Consider the following 15806-nt stretch of genomic DNA (forward strand, 5'->3'; position numbering starts at 1 on the left):
GCAGATTTTGACAGATCAGAAGAAATATTCACAGCTTGATGCAGCTGGATTCTTCTTTGGCATGAGCAGAAACATCTGGCCCCAGAACAGCACATTTTACCAAAGGGCCAAAATACATGCACATGCATCTGTTGTGCTAATATATTTTCCTGTGAACTCAGATGTTAATTGCTTTGTTTTGCTGAGACAACAGTGTTGGTTCAGTGAATAAGATTGTTTCCTTTAGCCCTCTGTTCATGGTTTCCTTTAGCAAGTAATCCTGTTTTAAATAGGAAACTGCCAGGTACAGCAGTGAGCAGCAGTAAGATGCAAAGTGTTTTGAGCAAGGGTATTTACACTGCAGTGGTATCTGGATGTGTATTGTTATAAAGAATTTGCATCTGAGACAACTATTAGCACAAAGGCTCCATGTGAGACCAGTTTCACATCTCCAGAAGAAATGTTCAGTTTCTGCATCAGTATTTTAGAGGCTTTGGCCATCCCTGCTTGCTACTTCTATTGTTCTCTTTCTTCTCATCTGCAGGCACCAACAAAGGAGCCATAAAATCTGGATAATTATCTGGTTATTTAGCTCTACCCATAGAGCCTTCATGAGTTTTGTTATTTTGGGATTTCTTCCTTCTCCCACAGTTGCTCTTTCAGGAAGAGCTACAGTTCAGAGAAATCCTTCTCCTGACTTTTGGTCTCTGGATTGAGCTTTCAGTTTTGTCCCCCCTGGTTTGGGCCCCAGTGCTGCTGTTAAAGATCCCGTGGTGAGAGAGACCTTGGTCATTTCCCAGATCTGTATCCAAGTGCTTGGAAGCCTCCTGCCTTGGGCAGCACTCAGACCTTTGTGCCACAGCAAAACCTCACTGCCCATGCATTCAGAGCAGTCCTGAATCCCACCAAATCTTCCCAGCAGCCAAGGCCATGCTCCCCTTACCCCTTTTTCACAAAACCTGCCTTATCTGGTGGCTTCATTTTTTTTCATGCTGTAACTCTGTGTCTCTTTTTACTGAAATATTTCCTGTGGAGGTGTAGGATTTCCATGTAGTATCCAAGAAAGCAACAATTCCTTTTTTTTTGCTTTCTCAGCAATCTCTACTCTATTAACATTATGCTTTCATTTTAAGAAATATTTGCTTACATGTCACCCAGGGAGAATGATCTTGTGGTTAAGATGCAAGATGGTTGCTGTTAAAAGCTGCAGTGCTTTCAGCCATCCAGTTTTTCTCTGTAGTTGTAGTTCCAGCCTTATTCCAGGTTCATTGCTTGATTTTCCCAAAGTCATCTGGTCTTTTCATCCTTTCCAAGAAGGGATGATAATACTACCCACTGCACATCCTTGCTATTTAAATTTGATGGGTATTTGCAGAGTATTTGGAGATGCTCTCAGGAAACATTAGTAGGATCATTAATAAATGCATCTTGCTATTACAGCATCCTCTAAGGTGCTGTGTGTATAATTCTAGACTTTCCCACTGAACAAGTAGAGAAAGCAGATGCTTATTACTGTTTGAAATACCTTTCTGCACCAAATGTGACAAGGAAGATGAGCATTTCCTGAAGCTAAGACCATCCTTCTGGGAAGGACTGCAGCAGGCTCAATTAACTGGGCTGTTACTTTAATTTCATTTTAGAAGCTTCTTGTTCCAGCTCAAGTTAAACTCATTGATAACTTATTTAACCTGAACAAAATGAAGGTTTGGCTTAAAACTTGACAAGCATTTACAATGCTTTAAATCAACTTCAAATCAGGCTTTTAGTTGAACTAGTGGACTTGTTTATTTTGGGCTTTGGCAAGCCTTTGTGCCCTCTGTGAAACAGTGCAGGTGGAGTGGCTCTCATTTCTCTGAGCCTGCCTTAGGCTTCCCCTCCTCTGGACCCAGCTCATCCCCAGCACAGCCTGGCTCCTTTCTGGAAGGCACCAATTACATTTTTCTCTGCAGAATCAGTGAGGAGAGGCTGTCTAAACTCACAGGGAGCACTTTGGGCCAGCTGGATAACCCTCAGTGTCTGTCTGGTGTCTACCTCTGCAGTTTGCCCTTTCAGCTGTATCAAAGCTGCAGAGTGTCAGCCAGTCCTTCTGTGACTGAGAATGGTAAAAAAACCACTGTTTTAGGGAATGTGTAGCTACTGCCAAGCCACTCCTGTGCTGCACATCATGACAGTACAGCCAGAGCCAGCAACAAGGATTTTTCTCTACCATAAACTACTGGAATCAGTGGGAAGAAGGTAGGGCAGGATCCCAGTCCATCTGCACTGAGCTTTTGGGGCTGGTTTTAGTTCCTTGCATGTTTGGGTAGTGCCCTGTGTCCCTTGAAGGTAGCCAGGTGCCAGCCAGGTATTTCAAGGAGCTCTGGGCTCAGCCTGGCAGCAGAGCTGCCTCCTAAAGAGCTGCTTCCCCTTCCTCAGCTGTGAACATTAATCTCAAAGTTCAGTGGTCATTAGCTAAAATAATTGTCACCCCTTTCTAGTTACTCAGGACTGAAAATTACCAAAGGGTTTCACCTTGGTTGCTTAGCCTCTAATTATTCCGAGATTTTTGTTTTCTTCAGGATGTCAGTCAGCAAACAGGATGTCCCCTGGGCAGTTAGAGGAAATTGCTTCTGTGTTTCCTTGAGGAGCTGGCTGTGCTGGCTCTGGTAGTTTGAACACTTTTCTCAAATCAGAAAACTTGCTCTGGTGGTGTAGGAGCTTGTGGCCTTACTGAAAGTTTCCTTGACAACTCCAAAGTTGTGACTGATCACAGTGGATGATCACCATGGATGATCACAACCAGACATGCAGTGGTGTTTTGGGTTGCCTCTGCTTCAAGTCCAGACCTGCAGAGGTGTGAGGTTTGCTCTGATTTTTGCCAGAGCTGCCTTGGTTCATGTGCTAGTGCAGATGAAAATGGCTCTGGCTCCTGTTGAGCAGAAGCAGCTGTGGTCAGTTCTCCAGTGCCTCTGGGAGACCAGGGACAGCTGGCTGTGGGACAAAGACCTCTGCCAGGCAAAGGACAGATCCCAAAAGCCTAGACAGACTTCAGGGAGCGGCTTTGTAGAGTTTGAATGAGTAATAAAAGCAAATTGTAGGTCTGGCTTGCACAAGGTAGGAGCTGGAATAAAACTACTCATGGGGGTGTGCATGGGAATTGTCTCTGATTTGCTAAGCTCCCCCTGTGCCAGGCAGCCTCCAGTTCCTTCCACACTGCAGTGGTTGCTGTCTCTTCTTGCCTTTAATGCCAGCAGCTCCCCCAGCTGCTGTGGGGCTGGAGCCTTGCTCTGGGTTTCAGGGGACTGTGAGCCATAAAAGGGACGTGACAGTGGGGCTGGTCTGTGGAACAGCTGAAAACACCCAATGCCAGCCAGATCCCGGGCATGGGGGAGACTCTCCTGTGGTTTGAACTGTGCCACTGCAGCTTAACCTCAGCCCAGGGCTGGCAGGAGAGCTGGTTTGGGGTCCCTGTCTGCTCCATGGGAATTGCTGCTCCCATGGCCCAGGGCCAGGCTGGGCCTGTCCTGCTGGGGCTCTCTGCTCAGCACTGTGATCTTTGACAGCAGTTCCTGCAAAATTCATTATTCCCTAGGCAGCCTTTGCATGCATTTATTTACTTTGTTTCTTTTCTTTTTTCACTTTGGTTTATTAGTTGCACGTGTGGCTTTATCTGGATAAAAATGCATGCAATTTATGCATGCCTACAGTAGCATATGTTTTATATATTGGGTTTATAGGGATGGTACTGATTCCTGAATTAATTTGAACAGCAAATTGTTGTTGTATCTGCACACAGTATGTCTTTTCTTTTTTTAACATGTATTATATGACACACATCTGGTGGTGTTTTAATTGTGTTGTTGTGGTGCCTCAGAGTCCTAGCAATGAATTTGAAACCCAACTGTACTAAGCACAGCTTTTTCACATGGGACACTTGGAGGGGTTGAGTGAATTGTTGAGCAAGAGTGTGGGTGTTTTTTGTTTCTGCCTTCAATTGTGGACAGGAACCCAAAGGGGTTTACAGGCTGCCTTCACTGTTGGGCAGCATCAGGGGGCAGCTTTTGTGCCCAGCTCTAGGTAGGGAGAGACCTGCAGTGCCTCATATCTGGAGAGCTGCTGGCAATTCCTGCTGTTTTAATGGTGGTTTAGTTGGTCTCTGTGATCTCCATAAGAAGGACTTGGACCAGTCCAGGACAACTCTCCAAGTTTGTCCCATGGGTTAGGCTGTACCCACCATGGGTTGTCTGTTCAGTGGAGCTGTGCCTTGGTGCACTGGGGAGGCTGAAGGCCTTCCAAAATCATTCCTGTCAATGCTGCATCCAAGAGAAAGTGGCCTCTCTTCCCCTGCTGAGGGGTTGGATTAGTTCCCCTTGGGTGTAGCATTATACACCAGACCATAAGGACACAGAATCCAGTGTCAGCTCCCAGCCCTTCCCTCTGCAGGAGCTGCTCTCATTCCTCATGCCCACACTGCAGCCCTGCTTTGGGATATGCTTTTTCTCCTGAGCATTTTCCACAGAATTCAAGCTGCTGCCTAAAGCTGCCTTCCCCTCCTCTTCCTTATTTTTTCTAAAAAGGTATCATTGGCATCTATGAATTTTATCTGGAGTGGTTTTGATAACATTTTTTCTCAGATATTGATGTGACTATTGAATAGCTTCAAACCTTGTTTAAATCCTTTTACCTTCTGTAGTGAACATTAGTGTTTATTTATTGACACTACTTTCTGAGAACTCAGCTGATCTGGTCTCCACTTAAAATATGCTTTATTGATATTTATATAGCACTAACTTTTATCAGAATGCCTTGTAGTATGAGTGCATCTAGAATCTTAAATGTATCACATTTGTCCAGTTTCCTTTTCAGCCAAAATTATTGAAGAAATTAAAGCAAGCTTATTCAAGAAGAATAATTTTCCAGAAAACCTTGTTGAAATAATTTGAGTCAATTTACTCCAGTTTTGGTTTTCTTTTCTTCTGCTGCTCAGGCCTGGTATCACAGCACTGTGCCTATAGCAGTCCAGCCAGGCCTGGTTGCTCTTCTGAAATATATCTCCAATACTTGTCTTTTGACTGTTTTCTCAGTGGGTATTCCAAGATCAGCTGGAACGTGTGTGACATGATCTCCCATCCTACAGCTTGTGCCACAGGTCTGGACTTTGTTCTTGGCAAATGTTGTCTGATATCTTCCTTTAGCTATCAGAAGGCTCAGGAATGTCTGTTTTCTCCCCAAGGTTGAGGCTGAACTGCACTGAATGCTTTGCCTGTCTGACATAATTAGTAACAAGTTTACCTTGCTTTTTGGGATCTTCTTTCACTAAAATCACTTCTGAAGGTTATTATCACCTTTCATATTGAAATCAAAGTCCTCGGTTTTGTGGAGTAGCATTACCAGAAGAGAACTACTAAAATAAACAGAGATATTTTTCTTGGTGGAATTTCCTAATATATTTTGAAACATCTCCTGCAGCTTTGGACAATTTAATATGTATATTAAATCTACTTTTGCTTTGAACATCACAGCTGTTGATATTGGCCTTTAATAGATGGTATCTGTATGCATAGATGGCAGCAATGTTAAAGCTGTCAATTCTGATTGCCTCCTACATGGTGTTTAAAAGCATCGTGTAAGCTCAGCCCAATTTAGTGTGTTGGCTCCAGCTGAACACAGCTCTCTCCTTGCTAAGTGGATGCTTAGTCAATCATCCCCCTGTCCTGCTTGGAGCTACTTCCCTTACAGTGATCCTTTTGCTATGGTCCACTGCACCAGATTGGTAACACTTGATGCATCTGCTCCAAGAGTTCTGAGCTCATCTTCAGTGTATCCATTTCTTTCCCATTACCAAAAAAACCCCATGCCAAATCAATTTTCTATTTGATGCATATTGGATGGCATTTTATAACCGAGAGTCACAGGTCCAAATCATCTTTATGTGAAACTTGAAGCTACAAATCTTATTTTCAAGAGGCACGGAGGCTTTCAGCTCTAAGAGGCTCAGAAGCTTTCAGTTCTCTCATGGGCTGTTTATTGGATGCTACTCCTGGAGACCTGTCACCTCCTTATGATCTTCACCACAGGCTCCAGGGCAACTTCTCTGCTGCCTAGAGCTCCTTCTCTTCCACTTTCACTTATTTGGTGACTGCAGGGCTGTTTCTCTCACATATTCTCACTCCTCTCTCTGGCTGCAAATGCTGCCGTGCTGCAACTTTTTCCCCTTCTGACCTGTGCTGTTCCAGAGGTGCTGCCACCATTGCTGATGGGCCTGGCTTTGGGTCCCTCTTGGAGCCAGCTGGCATTGTCTCCCTGGGACATGGGGGAATCTTCTGGCAGCTTCTCACAGCAGACAGACACCCTGCCACCAAGACTTGGCCACACAAACCCAGTCCATGCCCCTCTGCTGCCCTGCCTGGCTCATGCAGCCGGCCCCAAGGGCTCGCAGGTGCCATCTGCATGCCCTGTAGTGGAAGGCAGTCAGGGTTGGGAAGGTTGGGAATGCTGTTTGCCCCCGGGCAGTCCCAGTCTCACTCGGGCTCACACACTGCCTGCCTGTAACCGGAGCAGGTCTAGGCTGACACAGTTTGTCACTGACGTATGTCAAACCCAGATTCTCCCAGCTGTCTGCTGCCATCTGCCAAGTGCGGCTGGGGGCATGCAGAGTGCAGTTTGCTACGCAGGCCTGATGGCAGCTGTAAAATCGAGCAGTTTTGCCTGCTTAAGCACCAGCTTTTTTCCAAAATAAGCATTAGCTCTCTCATGGCAGCGAGGCTCCTGCTCCGAGAGCACGGCCGTGCTGGGGCGCGGTGCCGGCTCTGCTCCGCAGCCGGGGCCACCTGCCAGCCCAGGAGCTGTGAAAAATCACTGCAGCACTTCCAGAGCTGCAGAAAAGCCAGCCCTGCTGCTCCATATGTGTGCTGGGCACTGGGCACAGAGGCTTCTCCAGGCCCCCAGCACTCTGGCCTGCTCTTTCCGTGGCTCCTCACAAGAGCCACGAGGTCAGACAGAGTTCCTCCCTGTCAGAAGAGTCTCCCAGAGAGCTGAGGCTGAGCTCACTGCAGGATGTGGCCCTGGCTAATCACAGCACCAGACAGGAGTTCTTCCAAAAACTGCAAAGGCAGCTGCCCAGGCCAAAGGAGCTTGGGTTTCATTTGCTCTTAGAAATGGAAGGTGACCCTCATATCTGGTTGCAAGCATTAAGGTGGAAAGTTAGGTTGTTAGTGAGTAGTTAATGTTGCTCATGTAGCTGGGAAACTATCAATGGCTTTTGAATACTTTGGTTTTTCATAATACTTTTTATTAGAAGTTGTTGTATTTGCCTTACTTTAGCAGCTGATTCACTCTAAGCTCAGAAATCCTTTGCTAGCATTAATTCAAGTTCTCTGCATCCCAGGGAGAGGTAAAAACGAACCACTGTATTACAAACTGCTTGGCTGCAACACAAGTTATTGATGTAAATTAGCCAAAAGAAACCAGGATTAGGGAACCAGTAGTCTGCATAGCAGGTAAATGTGCAAACACTAACCTTGGAAACATCATGGAACTGAGTGACTGTCAAAAAAAAAAAAAAGGACAATTTTCCTTTAGTATCATAACACTGCTGCTGTTTACTTCTTCATCACAGTGAGTAAAAACGGACATGTCCTGTTTAAAATGAGTTATGGCCAAGATAGCCCATCACAGTATCCACAGCAGCATCACCCAATTAGAAAAACTTCTCTAATCCAACCTGATGCTACTGTCATTTTTTTTTAAATGAGCCCTACTTCAATCATAAAATACTCAAACCATAACATTGCTTTCTACGCCATATGTCCTTATTTAGAGGGGAGAAAAAATGATTGCACCCTTAATTCAAAGGAAACGTTTCCCTCTGAGCCAGAACTCAATAAAATGTATCAAAAAAAATTGTGGAAAAGGGCAAGCAAAGAAAATCAAATTGTAGTGTGTGAAACGATTTAAGGAGGGACCTAGGGAATACATAATCTCCAAACTGCCAAGTTAGAGCAAGTATAAAATATACAAACAAGCTTGATATTTTTCCCAGTTGATCTCATTATGGGGTATGCTTGGGATAGATAAATTTTGTTAGAATGCATTAAGGCTGGATTTTCAAGGAAACAAATCAGAAGTAATGTGTTTAGCTGATTCCACCTTGTTTTGATACGTGGGTCTAAAGAAGTACATTTTTAAAGCCAAATGGTTTGTTTTGTTTCAAACATTAAAACCAGAGGCAACTGGGTGACTTCCCCCCCCACTTTCTGGAAAACAGACGTTTATAATTTCGGCGTGGCCTTTAATCATTGGGGTAGAGCTCTGTGCACTTTTTCACTGCCACTTACTGTTGCCTGCCTAGAACACACTGAGTAAGCCCTGACTGCAATCCCTTAACAGACTGTTTCATCCACAAATAGTACTTTTTCCAAGTCTCCAATATATTTTAATTAAATTGTCCATTTGTATTTATTAAGGCAGTTTACTGTCTCCTGCTGCAGAAAGCTGCTACTGCTGATAGTCTACCAGAGAAACATGAGCTTATCTGGGACTTGATAATAAAATGCAAGCAAATGTTAGCAAAAAAAGTCCCTCAAAATACTGTTTAAGCATCCTTTTCATCCTTTATTGGGAAGGGGACAGGCCATACAATTATTTTCGATAATTTTTTTCAACAGTTGGTCCTTTCAATTCTTGTAGCCATAGGAAATCATGATCTTTGTTGAATGATGTTTTTTACCTGCAGGAAATTTTTCTTCAACCCTGTAGAAAGAGTTGAAAAAGGGTCCTTTGGCAGAGCTGATGATGAAGTCATTACCTGCTGATGAGATGTAAAGTGGTGTTCAGCAGCATTAGTTTAGATAGATGAGCATGATAAGGTTGATTCATCCCTGTCTCTGGTGATCTGAAAGCTTGGACCTAAACTCTGGGACTTGGACGCCTCTCAGCTCTACCCACTTATCTCCAAGTGGCTCCTGCCAAAATAGATTTACCATGAAGTCAGTAACATGGAAATCCAAAGGCTGTGTTTGGTCTGTCCTCTCTCTCAATACGAATGAAAGTGGATCTTGCAGAGCTTTAAAAAGGAATTAAACTTTCTTCTCAAAGTTCACGTGTTCCTGAAAGGCGGTAACTTGGCTCAGTGCTGTGCCGAGCTCTTTGCCCTTCTGATCTGGAAGGGCAGCTTTGTTTTCATGGGCCATTCCTGTCTCCAGAATGCAGCACAAAGTCAGTGGGTGCCATTCCTGCTGCTGCCTGTCCACTGGCAGAGGTGACAGGATTAGTGGATTAATAGACCCATCTGAGCCACCAGAACAGGCATGTCTGAGATTAATACCTTCATTATGTCTCTCCCTGAGGCTTCTGCTTTCTGTCTTTCCTTCAGAACTGTGCAGAGAGAGATTGCTGGGAATTTCTTTTCCCACCCTGTGTGTATGCAAGACCCGTTTTATACAACACAGATAAAACCCAAGCAACGGCGAGGGGTTTAAAATGAGACCGCTGTGACTTTAAGAGCGAGGGGAAAAAAAACTGTTAAGGAAGGAAAATAAAAATCCCACAGCCTGTTGTAGCAGCTGTAGCTTCAGATCGTGTGGAAAATGAAGGCAGATGATTCAATTTGGCCTGTGCCCCGAGTACATTTCCAAATGCTTCTGTGTGTGCGCAAGATAATGAACAAATATATTGAGATGGCACAAGATCAGTCCGAGGCTGCCGCTGCACAGGCCGTGGAGCTCCCAGTAGGAGCACACGAGCTGTGCTGGGTTAATGGGGGTGAGGGTCGGCAAGCCCAGCACCTTTCAGAACAACTTAAGAAAAGAATTTGTCTCCTTTTGCCCCAGGCTCCCCGTGGCACTCAAATGGAGCTTGTGATAAATCGAAGTGTATTTATTAATAATGAGCAGGGGCAGCGTGCCCACGATGTGAAAATAGGTGTGCCAAATAAAAACGTGCTTCCCTCTGACATCCGAAAAGCTTAAGTAAATGGAGAGCAGGCTGATCTATTATGATTAAAAAGCAGGGGCTGAGAGCCAACATAGTGGTAATGAAAAAGCCCTTTTAGGGAAGCAAGGCCCATTCTGCCCATTCATATATTCCTCCACCCCCCACCCCACAGGAAGAAGTAGGGAGGGGGAAGTTGGATGGGAGAAATGGAAAGGCAGCAGCCTTCCAGGACAGCAGAGCTGGAGTTATTACCAGGATGAGTTATGATATTTAATCATGCTACATGCTGTCCAACAGCGCAAGGTTCATAATTCTTGGCTCCGAGCGTGGCTTGGGACTGTCCGTGAGCACCTGCAGGATGCAAACTGATCATGGCCTTACAAACCCTCTGTACCTGCCCTGCCTGCAGCCCTGGCCTGCTCCCACCCAGCTGGCAATGGTCTCTTCCACATTCCCAAACACAGATCTGTCCTTCCTGGAGAAAGCTGGCTGCAGAGAGCCAGGATTGCCTGCCACCAGCTTTGCTCTGTGGTGTGTGGTGGGTCTGGGGTGTTATTTATCTTGCAGGAGACTGCATTGGTCTGGTTTTTAAGCAGCTTTGAGTTTAATTAATGCTTTTGGAGAATTCCCTTCAACAATGGAACAGGCTCTGCTGGAGTAAAACTTCAGCACCTATTCAATGTTTCAGTTCACATGCGTGGACATTAATGTCTTGCTGTCTTAGGGTTTGGAAGAGATAAATTAACAAATAGCTTCAGTTGTCCCCATGTGCCTTTTTGTTTTCCTCCAGCTTTGCTCTCTTGAAGTGACAGTAGTCAGCCTTTGTCTAAGACAAGATTCCCTCCCAACTCCAGCCTTCAGAAAACAAGGCTGAGGAGCACTTTTCCAAGCCCCTCTCTGCAGAGCTTTGGGCATCAGGGTTATTTTGAGATGTTTTGCTTCTCAAACACACTCAGGTTTGGCCCACACACTTCCTCCTGCTGTTCCCCCAGTCTCTGATTTGGCTCTGTTACGCTGGCTGGAGCCCTCCAGTTTCAGTTTGGATTAGTCCAGCCTCAAACAGGGCAAACCCATCCACAGGATTGTTTCTGCCCAAGGACCTGGGTATACTCAGTGGGTAAAGCAGAGGGATGGGGACACACAATGTGCATCTCAAGGAGATTTGGATTTTGGGTGAGAGCAGCCTGTAATGTTGAATTGCATATGGAATTGTGGTTGCTGAAGGACGTTGCCACTGTGTGTAAATCCCTGGACAATCAATATGGGCTGCTCAAGTTTTAGGTGGGATATCTGGCTCATCCCCCTGAGGTGTTTAATCCCCATGGCTGGTGTTGCATTGATGCCTCTGTAAGTCCCTGGCAATGTGTTGTATGAGGGGACATAGTGTGTTTTGCCTGTGGATTTGGGGAGTTGGTTGTTTGGGTCTGTGCTGAGCTGAACATGACATCCCCAGGCTGGGAGGAGGGCCAGGAGCCCACTTTGCCTCTGGAACAGTAATGACTTTTTCCAAGGGAGAGGAATACTAGTTTTTATAGTAAAACTCAATCAGGGAGCGTGGTCAGGAGGAATTTCTGGAACTCAAGCAAAAACACCCAGAGAAAATCACTAGAAATCAAACAGCTGAGCCAGTGGCAACTTTGGGAAAGAAGCTTTTGGCCAGTTTGCTAATACCCAGGTCTGCCGAGAGTGCCCCTGAAACCAATGCATCCATTTAGCAGAACAACTTGTCCTCCTCCTTGGGTCCTGCATGTGGCTCATTAGGGTAATTACTGATGAATTAAGGCAGCTTGGCTGAGCGCTGGGGCTGCGGGTGTGCGGGCTCCCCTGCTGGCAGGCAGCAGGTGTAAATGAACAAGATCTGTCAAAAAGGCTGATGACCCTCTTAATTCACAGCAGCAAACTGGGGACAGAGGTAGTGCAGCAAGTTTAATAATTGATATTTACTTGGAAAGGTTAATGGCAGCAGTGATGCTTCTAATTTGCTTGCCTGTGCAAGACCTTGTCAGGTCAAATTGTCTCAATTTGTTACTGTGTGTGTAGGTGTAGTTTTCCTTTAATGAAATTTGGAGAAATGAAACAGGTGGTGTTTGGAGCTGACTGTAACTCAAGAAAAGCAGCAAAAGGATCCAGTCTGGTAACAGGTTGGGTGAGTCTGTGCTAACTTTAAACAGCTGGCAGTTTAGTCCTTTTGAATTAATTCTAGCAACCATTTGCACTTGGGAAGGTGAAAGGATTTCGAATGGCATAATTTATTTTTCCTTTAATTTGTGGCTGTCTAGGAGTTGTTTAGGTCAGAAGTGTAATAATTTTGACAGGCTTTGATGTGTTCCTTGGTGGGAGGGAGAAGGTTGCGGATCAGAAAGCTGCAGAATTCAATGGGCATTTCTGTACTGTATTAGGGAAATTGTAATTCTGCCCTGTAATGGTTAAGTGGTTCCTATTTCAGGGCGAAACAAAGCACCTGCTGTGTCTGGAAGGATTGAAATTGGCAGGTCAGATACTTTACATCCAAGAGTTTCAGAAGAGCTGGCTGATGACTCGAAACCAGTGGAGTTGGGTTTTGAGTAAGTGTAGAAAGACCCAAATGACAGAAGAAAGCTGGAGTGCCAGTGTTATGAAAGGCTGTAATTAATGGGGTATTACCATTTGTCTTATTGGCTTGGCATCAATCCTAGGCAAGATAATGGCATAGCTGAAGTAGTAATTGCTTAATAAAGACCTCAAAAAGAATAAAATAAGTGAATGACAATCATTTAATGTATTTAGGAAAAAAAAATCTTACCAAATTTACTTAATTATATGTGGAATTTAAAATTTGATGGCTTATGGCCAATATTGATGTAGTATAGTTAGATTTCTCTTTTTGATGTTGTTGACCTAGTTATTAAGGGAACAGACAATATGGATTGAACATCATGAACTTCAAGTGGATTATTTCTTGCCTTGATACACGGTGTGGATAGTTGCAAATGCAAGCTCCCCGTTGTTGGGAATGATTCTAGCAGATCCCAGCAGGGATTACCTCTCATTGCTGTGCTGTGCTTTTGAACATTTTGACATAGGAGCAAAGATGGAATATTGGTCTTGATAAAAGTTTTCAGGTGGGCAACATATTTGAAAGGTGGTGGACAAGGAGTGAGACAGGGCACTGCACTGAGAATGGTGGTTGTATGATGAAGGGGCCATGAAAAAATTTTGATTTCTATCACTTAGATGTGTCCAAAAGTCTTAGCCTGCAGAAGAAAGTGTATTGGGGAGGTGTAAGTGGCCGAAAGGCATGCAGAGCAAGGACATTAATCAGAAATCTACTGAGCATGATATTTTCTTTCTATTTCTTTTACTTCTGCTACCCATGCCCATACAGGGCTGTGCACTCTGGATGAGAGCTGGAGCTCATTCTCCACACAGTAGAACATTTCATTAAAATATTGACAGACTGGGGGGCACTTAGCTGGCAGCACTGTCAGACATCCATGGAGTGCAGTGATCAGTGCTCCCAGCACTCAGATTGCTGTGCCCACATGGTGACAGCATGTCCAGTGTGCCCAGTGCCACAGGGGCAGGGCTGCAAGGGTTACACCAGCACCAGGAGCAAACCCTGCTGGCTCCCAGCACCACTGTGGAACAGGACGGCAAGAAACAAAGGGATTTTATTGCCATTAAAAATACCAATTTGTACAAGCCGACATTTTAAATAGTGTAATTTAAATGGAACCAAACTGATATGAATAGAACCTATTAATAAATTAAACACTTCTTTCCACCCAATATTTCATGAGGGAATTAGCAGAATAATTTGTTAGTAAATGAGCCCAGGAATGAAGCTGTGAATGACATCTATCCTACCCCTCTCCTCCCCCTGTAATACTCTTTGCAGATGTAGGAGGAAGGTTGCTGTGATTTCCAACATTGGCTCTCTCACTTCTGTCCAAACACAAGCACAACTTCAGGTGAAGGGAGTGGGATGATTTAGCAGTCAAAGCACCAGCCTTGGATGTAAGAGTTAATCCTGATGTGCTCCAAATTCTGTGTAGTATCTCAAGCAAGTTGTTTCAGCAGGTGTCCCTCAGTGGCCATCATGACCTCTCAGTGCAGTCCCTGGGGTGGCCCAGGGATCATCTCTGGGCTGGGAGCGATGGCCTGGGTGGGTCAGGCAGCCCCAGCAGTGCCCCAGCTGAGGAGTGCTGGCAGCAGAGTGAAGGGGGTCTGTCTGTCTGTCTGTCCACTTTCCCCTCGTGTCAGGCACAACCTCACCTGCTTCCAGGAGTGCCAAAAGCACCTTCCCCGCCACGCTGGTGTGGACACAGGTGGCCAAGCACAACTGCAGAGGAGCCCCCTGCGTTCCACCCCTGCCACGGTGGGCGTAGGAGTGAAACATTGACTGAACTGCCGTCAGCAACCTCGGGAACAGGTGGCAGAGCAGTGCTTGAAAATCTCCTTTTTCCCCCTCCTTCTTCTCCCTCTAGATGAAGGTCCCTACAAGCAGAAGTGGCAGAAATAGCGAGGAAGACAGCATCAGGGAGGCCACAAGCTCTCAGCGGAGCAGCTCAAGGGACCGTCTCAGTGATGTAAGTACCGTTCAGGAGAAAGCATCGCTTCACTGCAGCAATTCCCGCTGCTGACATGGCTTTTCATAAATCTTGCTGAACAAATGTTGGCATCCAGAGGTCACTGTGTAATAACTTTTTTTTATGTCATGATTGAGTGTTACGGCATAAGTGGTTGAGCTGCCTTGCAAACACTATAATCATGGTGCAAATAATATGATAAGCGAAAGATCAGAGATGGGAAAACAAAATGGAATTGTTATTCCTTGGGGAAAAATGGCTTGACGGTTTGTTTTGTTTTTTTTCAAAGAAGTTGTGTTAAAAAGCTTTTTACAGCATCCTTGGGTTTAACTGCTGCACGTAATCACATAGTTTGGGTGCAAAGTTAGTTCATCTAATTTTATGCTTCCTGCCGCCAAGATATGAGAGGGTTTTGGGGGAAAGCTGTCTTTCTCTCAGGAAATTCGATGGTACATTGAGTGAAATGTTATGATAAAACAAAAGCAAATGGTGCCTTAGTGTGTAAACACACAAATGGGCTTTTGAGTCACCAAGAAATCAATGGCAGTGCTGGGATAATTTTATACGAAGGCTTTTTGTGTTAGCAATTAGCATTTCGCCTTCATTAAAACATGATTTTTTACTAATTAGGACCTTTCCCGTTAGGAGAGATTTAAATGAAGAACAATAATCAAACGCTGGCACGAGCATGTCTGAAATATTAAATTTGCCATTTCAATGGCAAGCCACAGAAATCCCAGAGCGAGTGGTTTTCATGTTGAGTTCTATTAATGTAAAATATGCTTCATAACTAAAACCTGTCACAGAAAACAGCTCACACCAGCTAAATTCAATTGGACAGTTAATTTAGCTTTAAAATTGAAAACACTACCTCCGCTTCAGGATGCAAAAGGAAGAGGTGGGGGGAAAGCCTTTGATAAGTGTAATGTATTTGCTATTAAGGCTTTCAGAGCCCGTTCTACAGGAGGAAAAGGGAGAAAAAGGGGAAAAAAATGGCTCCCACAAATGTGTTTAAAAGCTGAAAGTATTTATTAAAAATGTCAGCAGAAAAGTGCTTTTGGCAGATTAAAGCGGGATTCAGCTTGACAGCTCTGACAGGGAAATGTGACGGGGGAAAATTCTCTCTACATGTTTGGAGTGTGAATGGGGCGCTGTAAACAGCCGACGCAGTGGGAGGAAGAGAAAAATAACGTGTCCTGTGATCTGCTTCCAGCACTGCCAGCCCACGCCCTGGGGCCAGGCAGCCAGGGGGCCCTGGGACAAACCCCCTTGCTGTGGGACATCTTGGGCTGTGCTTTAGTCAGAAATGGTGGTGATTTTATGTACGTGTAAAAGATCCCATATCCA

The 15806-nt window shown here is 44.9% G+C and overlaps 1 protein-coding gene across 17 annotated transcripts in view; it reads left to right on the forward strand.

The window, feature by feature from the left end:
• Positions 1-15806, forward strand: part of FBRSL1 (fibrosin like 1) — a 503098-nt gene that overhangs the window by 206430 nt on the left and 280862 nt on the right. For all 17 annotated transcript variants that reach the window (XM_071445326.1, XM_071445335.1, XM_071445342.1 and 14 more), the window contains exon 3: positions 14358-14459. In XM_071445326.1, coding sequence (XP_071301427.1) covers positions 14358-14459 — 102 coding nt within the window. The remainder of the gene's footprint in view (positions 1-14357; positions 14460-15806) is intronic.

Source organism: Agelaius tricolor, unplaced genomic scaffold (genome assembly GCF_023055355.1).
Source record: "Agelaius tricolor isolate 1412-34295 unplaced genomic scaffold, bAgeTri1.0.p SCAF_20, whole genome shotgun sequence".
Classification (NCBI taxonomy): domain Eukaryota; kingdom Metazoa; phylum Chordata; class Aves; order Passeriformes; family Icteridae; genus Agelaius; species Agelaius tricolor.